Source organism: Nicotiana tabacum, chromosome 20, assembly GCF_000715075.1.
Source record: "Nicotiana tabacum cultivar K326 chromosome 20, ASM71507v2, whole genome shotgun sequence".
Lineage (NCBI taxonomy): Eukaryota > Viridiplantae > Streptophyta > Magnoliopsida > Solanales > Solanaceae > Nicotiana > Nicotiana tabacum.
The window spans coordinates 30,985,872-30,993,927 of NC_134099.1; the positions used below are offsets into that span (position 1 = coordinate 30,985,872).

An 8,056-nucleotide genomic window follows, 5' to 3' on the forward strand; every position below is an offset into this window, starting at 1 on the left:
CTGCAGCTTGAGGAATTTTTCCTTTAAACTAAACACGTGGAAAACTATACACACACATAAGAGAGAGGGGACGATGATTCAATAGGGAGGGAGAGGGGGTATGCTAGTAGCTTTTGCTTTAACCTTCTATTTGTATTAGAATACTCATAAAATATGTATAAATATTTAATTGCGGATGCAGTAATTAAGACAAATTAAATTCAGAACCCATAAACTTCAAATCCTAACTTCGCCTCTAGTTCAAGATTCGGGCATCTTTGTCTCATAATGCATCACATGAAACTATAACTTCCATAACAAATTTACCAGATTCTGATTAACAAGAACAACCGAATTGGGAGAAATCTTGTCATCCTGATGGAGCTTGCTGATGAGGAGCAAAAGGAAAATGTAGATCTGGATCCAAAGCAAATACACTCAAACCAAAGATGGGAAGGAGAGAATTCGTCCATAACAAAGGCAAAAATACCAACACATTAAATTCATCAAAGGTCTGCCACAGATGAATACACAACTAGAACACAGTGCCACTAATCTCAACCACAATACTTGATATGTAGCATCCAACTCCAAATCAAACAGCTATTAAACTACTTACTACTCACTCCCCTTTTACATCCAACATTTTCTTTTAAAAATGCAGGCAGCTAAGTAGCAGCTACATTAGCTCCGGTTTTAGTGCTCACATGTTTGTAAATATTGAGGCATCCTTAAACTATATCCTACTATGCACAATTTCCTTTCTGCAGAAAACTTGTTAATTATTTACATTTCACTGCACATGCATGATAGTGTTAGTGACACCTTAACTTAAACCCATGATTAGTCAGAGTTCCTGCACAGTACCCTCCTGATATCAGATTTCTGATCTGCACTTAGCCTAGATGGGAATTTAATGTCAAACTTGATCTTCAAATTTCCTTTCTTGCCACGTTCCTTTGATATTGGCATTCCTTCATTTGGGATTATATGCTCATGTCCTGGTTTAACAACATCTGTGATTGGTATTGTGAGTTCCCGTCCATCCAAAGTGATCAAGCTTATAGTTTTCCCAGTAAGAGCATCTAGTAAAGATATTTTCTGATTGATCACTAGATCATTTCCATCCCTCTTGAAGACAGCATGTGGCTTTTCATCTATCACAAAAATAAGATCACCAGGAGTAGCTCCAGGTTCATAGTTCCCTTTCTCTGGGAAAGTGATTTTTGTGCCTTTCTTCCAACCTGGTTTGATGTGTATCGCTAGGACCTCTTCAACAGTTGTAGGCTTACTGCAAAAGAAATTCGCACATGGAACAAATATATTACAATAGGACTCAGGGTTAGAGCAACTGAGTGCGAAATAATTGAGTGAAACTTCTTAATTTGATAAATTCATGGCTTGTAATCCACATATTCACAGAACTCTGTTATCATATTTGTCATTGCTTTGCTACCCACACCTTCACCCTGCCCCTCCAGAAAAAGAACTATTGCTTTCAATAGCTAAATTTTTTGCCATCCATTAACTGTAGTTTCTATAAGAAGTTTTATCATTGCGCCAGGGAATCGAAACAATGAGTGTGATCAATACATAAGCTTTCTGTAAAGAAAATGGACACGGAGCTTAAACCTAAATGTTAATTCGTAAGATGAAAATTGTCGAAGACCTTACAAGAAGACAACAACCGATTACTCTCAACCATGTGGGGCAATCAATACCCCTGTGCATTAAGAACTAGACATTTGGAGCATACAACATTGTGACCCAACAATGCAAAAATAATGATAGGTTTGACTTTGACACCATGTAAGAAAATGGAACTTGGACCTAACTTAACCCCAAAAGTTAGCTTAAGAGCTGAAATTTGCCCAAGACTATATTAGGAGACAACAACCCATTCCCTCAACTAATATGGGACAACTAAGTTTTGCACAAGGGAATTGCAACATTCAGGAGATCAGTCTACCTCCCAGGTGACCATAAATAAGCATCAAGCAGCAGTAACTTTGACATAGATCTGCAAATTGGGCAGGGTTTAGGAGCTTCTGATCCCTAATAGAAAGAATAGCCGTGAACAATCACGTCTTTTTCAACCTTTTAGACCTATTCAGTAACAAACAAATGTGATTCTGTTATTTTACCAAGGGAGGATGTGTGAAAGAACAAGGGTCAATAAATATCAGTACACTCAATTAGCTAAAAACACATTTGGTCAAAATGCATTAAAGGCATTATTACAGATATGTTTAAGTGATGGAGTGATGGACATAGAAACAATTTTGTAGTAGGTTGACGGCCAGTATAAAACAAATTAATTTATAATGAACTTGTTTATACATTTGTACTTTAGTTGAAACTGCAGAGAACCTCTAGTATGAGCAAACCCAATTACTGAGTAATGGAATGACACAGGTGCAATCGAATGAAATGGGTATTGATCACGTAGCCAGCCTCAACTATTAGTGAAAATAGTCTCTCAACCACTAAAATCCAAAAATATGAAGTTAATTACCTAAGTCAGTTTCATCTTTCAAAACAAAAACTTAACACTAAAATAGGATTATGTTCCTACTTCATCCTTAACTTCTATCTAATAGGTTTAGTGCAACACCAAGGCGTTCTAACCTTGCTGCCAGTTCAAAGCATACTCTTAATAGCTATGTCAAGCAAGATACTGGCTAATACACATTGCGATGTCAAAGAGCTATCAACTTTTACCCTACTCCACCGAGGAGGTGGTTGGAAAACAGAGTCAGTGAGAACTTTAACTGTTGATCCAGGTAGCAGAGTTAAAACTATACCAGCAAATGTATTATACAATTATAAAGTTTGGATACTAAGCAGCACGGATCTTGACCATTAACAGCTATGATATCTGAGCTTAGAGGCATTTAAGACTTCTGTTCCGCTGAAAGCAATTCAGCTGTTACCAAATTGAGAGCTTGAAGGTAATCATTTTCTATCCTCCAGACAAAAAATATCAAAACTCCTGATCTCAATGCTACCAAGTTTTTGTATCCAATCTCAGCAATTTAATGCTAAACCAATGAAGATTTGTCCCAGCTACAGTACAATATTGACTCAAAAATCACATCAAAGCGCAAATGCTAACTTCAACAATCTAGGTCAGCACGTCAGAAAAAAGGAAGTAACTTTTTGCTTCAAGAAAAGGAAATTGACTAAAATAAACAAAGCAGTGCTCTATTAAAAAATTGTTCTCTTTTTCCCAGATCATCAAGAAATTTAAAAATAGTATTTTGCTTCCTTTATCCTAATTTTATGTGATTTTTTTTAGTATATATCCTAAAAACACAATATACTTGTAAAAAAAGCTGATGAGATAGATCTGCACAAATGTCTATAGCTGGTTTTAAATCACAAATGTCAAAAAAAACTTTCTTTTTAAATTCAATGCTCATTCAAACAATATCGCATAGTAAAATGGAGGGAGTAATGAATATGATAAAAACAAAACCGTGCAAATTACGTAATTGACGATGACGTAAAACGCAAAATACTTGTAATTATACGTTTAATTTAAGGTATACCTACCCAGAGTCATCAAGAAGAATCCGTGAGATCTTCATTTTCCTTCTAGATCCTTTGTAAAGCTCCTCCAAGCTACACGGCAGTTTATTCTCCACCGGTGCCGCCTTCCGACCTACTCCGGCAGCGGAATTACTATCCGATCCACCGAAAAACTCAGCGAAAATAGCCTCCGCGTCACGCGTATTGAACCTAAATCCTCTGCCGTTACTACCAGCACTAGTCGGCGACGCCGAAGCAAATTGACCGGATTTCAATGCATCATCACCGTACACGTCATAGATCTGACGCTTCTGAGGATCACTAAGCACATCATACGCTTCAGAAATCTGCTTGAATTTCGCTTCAGCTTCCTTTTTGTTCTGACTGTTCTTATCTGGATGCCATTTCATCGCTAATCGCTTATACGATCTCTTTAAATCTTCTTCACTTGCATTCCGAGATACTTTCAGTACGTCATAGTAATCAAGTCCCATCGTTTTGACCCAAAACGAAGCTTCTAGAATGTATACGTGTTTTCTGTGTGTGTGTGTGTGTTATTATTTAGGAAATGCGAGTTTCGAGAATGTTCTGGAGAATGTTGAAAGGATAGATAGGCGTTGAGGAAATGCAACGCCGGCGAGTTGGCTCGGTCGACAACGATGTGGGTAACGTGAAATGCGCAGGGTAGAGGAAATGGTGGATGTTGAGCTAAGATACGCAGAGTGGGTGAAGAGGAAAGAGATTTTAATATTCGGATTTTGTTAAGATGACTGCGCTGTTACAGAAAATAGTGACTACTAGCACAAAAGATAAGCAGCAACTGACACAAAAAGAAGAGATAAAAAAGATTAAATGGTATCTTCCTTTATGTACGAATTTCTAAAATTTTGTTTTTTATTATCTTTTCTTCACGTTAATATAAGTGGCATATTTTAAGGTATTAATGTCAAATTATTTAATTCCTGTGATTTGAACATATTTTTTATAAAAAATAGAAATGAAACTAAGATAAAAGTACTAAAAGTCGTAAAAATTAATATTTTTAAATGTTCTAAAGCACTTGGAAAAGGATATTGGTTAAAAAAATCTCTTTAACGCTCTAAACTGTGATAATTAATGCCACATAAAAAATGCTCGATTTTATTTTTATTTTTATTTTTATTTTTATAATATTAGCCTAAAATGAATTCAAAAAGGTAAATATAAACAGGAAAGACTAATATAGATGATCCCAACTTATCTAGAATTCATGCGTTAGTTATTAATGTTTTGAATGATATATTTTAAAATAATTTATAAAAGCAAATTATCAGTTGGCTAGGATTGGGGAATAAATTTGATCAACCAAAAAAAGAGAATAAATTTGACCGACCACAAAGAAGTAGCTCTCTCCTCAAATTGGTAAAAACGCCAAATAAAAAATTCAAGTTTAAACGAATCAAATTATATTTAATCATGACATAGTAGTCATAAAAGTTTATGTAAATAAAATATATCTTCCATTTATATTTTGGTAAAATAAATTGAGTTCGAGTCTCCCCAAGAGCAAGGTGGGAAGTTCTTGGAGGGAAAGATGCCGGAATCTATTTGGAAATAGCATCTTTACCCTAGGATAGGGGTAAGGTCTGCGTACACACTACCCTTCCCAGACTCTATTAAGTAGGATTATATTGGGTTGTCGTTGTAGTCCTAAATTTCTCTTTGCATACCTAGGTGTAAGGCTGTGGCAGAGCAGTCATAGTGAACATGACGTGGCGCAATGTAATTGGGTACCAAATGGCTTTGATGAAGGAGCTGTTTGTTGGTAAGCTAGTGGGTGAAGAGAACGTGCAGGTGAGTAAAGAATGGGACCCACTAGTATCTTCGGTTGGAATGGTGTGTGGTAACAGAATCTGCTTTGGCGTCGCTGTATTGCAATTTGGCGACTTGACGGCGGAGTTTATACGACAACGTTTTGTGTTAACTCCGTTTAAATATTGCTATTTGGACCTATTCATGGAAGCGTGGCCCATTATCAAGATAAAACAGTGTTTGGTTTAAATTGCAGTGGCCCAATTGAATTATATTGTTGGCCCACTTACCAGAGGTCTCTTTACAATTTCAAATGAGATGTAACCACGCCCAAGGTAACGCCAACGCTCAATTATTAGACCACATGATTTGGAGGGAAAAGGAAAAAAAGAAAAAGAAAAAGAAAAAAGAAAAAAAGGAGAGAGCGCATGATTTGCAACTGGAATTATTAAGAGGTTGTTTCTATTCAAGTTACTGAATTTGGTTAAATCTGAAGGAATATAGCTTTTTATTAGATTAATAAAATGGAATAACCATCATGTACACGAAAAATATTCTACCATAAAGATATCTCTATAGATTATAAATTCATTCTTTTATGCAATTGCTATTTAAACATTTATTGCTTTATGGAAAAATTTATCCATAACTCTAATATATGGAACCGACTAAATTGATATTTTATGTGCAAATAAGAAACAAGAAAATATTATTCGAATAACAAAATATTAATCATTTTCGTTTCCTTTTAATAAAAATTGAATTAGACCAATCCATGAGCACCCATATTTAGTTTTGTTGCGGAAGATCGTGGGTTAACTATCACACAATCACACAAAAAGAAAATAGAGAAGAAAAAACAACACAAGGACTTAACGAGGTTCGGCTAAGCCTCATTCTCGAAGTAGAAGCAGAGAGAGTTTTCCACTATGAATGAGAAGAAAAGCACAGTACAATCTATAGAATCCCCAACTATAACCTCTATATATAGGTCCCAAATATTCTCAAACTTATAAGAGAAAGGTTTTCTAATTTGACAAGGACTATAAGTTTTCCTTTTCCAAATCTATTAGAACAGTGAGTTTTCCCAAACCTATAGGGATTATGGGTTTCCTAATAATACAAGAAAATAATTCAAGCCGCAAATAACAAATCTTCCCCTTGGGTTGAATTCTCTTCATCAACAGGAACAACGTCTCTCTATCTTGCCCTCAGCCCTCGCGAGGCTCTACTCATTGTCGCACATATCAACCAAGTCTAGGCAACGCCTAAACTTTATAAAAGACTCAATCTCTTCAGCCATAGCACTAATCCGTCGATTTGGTTTTGTACCCAGAATAGCTTCTGGATAGCTATAACACTCAAATGCATCAACAGTCTCTGCAACTACCAAAGCAAATCCCACAGGATTTGTATATCCAAGAAGATTCCCATCAACTACGTTTGCAAACCTTTGCGGTTGGTTGATCAGTCTCTTCTCTCTGCCTGTTGCAATGCTATATGGTTGTTGTTGCGCACGTGTATCAACATTATCATCTTAATTAATATTATACACCTCCTCCACCTCCTCTACTTTATAACTACTGGGCTGAGCTATTGGAGATTCAATATCTAGCTCTATGCGGTCACTGACACCACGATCTATTTCTGTTATTGCCTTCTCCTTCTGACTGTCCAGTGAGGTGGATTGATTAAATGTTACATCCTTACTGATAATTAGTTCTGGAGTCTTTTGATTTGTGCACCACAACTTATAATCTTTCACTCCAATTGTATACCCTAGAAAGATGCACTTCTTTGCCCTCGGCTCAAGTTTTCCATCCTTCACATGAGCATAAGCAGGACAACCAAATATCCTTAAATTTAAATAATCAGTAGGCGAACCAGACCATACCTCAAAAGGAGTTTTGAACTTTATAGTTGTGGATGGAGATCTGTTGACCAAATAACAAGCTGTATTGATTGCTTCAACCCAAAAATCCTTGCTAACACATGAATGTGTAAGTATGTTTCGTGCCCTATCACAAAGCGTTCTGTTTATACGTTTTGCAATACCATTTTATTGTGGTGTTCCGACACAAGTATAGTGTCTCACTATGCCCTCTCTGCTACAGAAATTATCGAATTCAAAATTGCAAAATTCCAACCCATTGTCAGTTCGAAGATGCTTAACTTTTCTTTCCGTCTGCCTCTCAACCATCGTCTTTCATTTAACAAATGTCGGAAATGCCTCATATTTTATTTTCAGAAAATATACCCACACCATCCTTGAGTAATCATCAATCAAAGTCATAAAATAACTGACACCACTCTTAGAGAGAACTCTATTTGGACCCCATAAATCTGAATGTAAATAATCTAATTTGTCTCTGGTCTTGTGCTCGAACTTCTTGCTGAACTTTATCCTTGTCTGTTTACCAAACACACAATGCTCACAAAAATTCAAAACTTAACTTTTTGTACCCATTCAGCAAATTCTGCTTACTCAATAAAGATAATCCATTATCACTCTTATGGCCAAGTCGCAAGTGCCACAACTGAGATTGATTCAGATCACTTTTCACAGAAGTAATAGCAGTTTCCCTTTCAACTACACTGGCCTGAAGATGATACAATTTAGAATGCAGTTTACCCTTCATGAGTACCATGGATCCTTTACACATATTAAATATTCCATTCTTGGAGTGAAATTTATACCCTTGATCATGCAAAGTCGAAAGAGAAATCAAATTTCTCTTTATTCGAGGAGCATGCC

At 36.1% G+C, this 8,056-nt stretch overlaps 1 protein-coding gene across 1 annotated transcript; it reads right to left on the bottom strand.

The window, feature by feature from the left end:
- Nucleotides 1-822: 822 nt before the first annotated feature.
- LOC107799649 (dnaJ homolog subfamily B member 1-like) lies at nucleotides 823-4,004 on the bottom strand. The gene is made up of 2 exons (NM_001325675.1): nucleotides 3,535-4,004; nucleotides 823-1,270 (listed from the first exon to the last, which is right to left on the bottom strand). The coding sequence occupies exons 1-2, from the start codon at nucleotides 4,002-4,004 to the stop codon at nucleotides 823-825; spliced, it is 918 nt and encodes a 305-aa protein (NP_001312604.1).
- Nucleotides 4,005-8,056: the final 4,052 nt, after the last annotated feature.

Excerpts from the sequence above, each read along its gene's own strand:
- LOC107799649 (NM_001325675.1), bottom strand. The coding sequence starts at position 4,004 with ATGGGACTTGATTACTATGACGTACTGAAAGTATCTCGGAATGCAAGT. Across the intron at positions 1,271-3,534 it reads ATTCTTCTTGATGACTCTGG|TAAGCCTACAACTGTTGAAG; the intron begins GTAGGTATACCT and ends TTTCTTTTGCAG.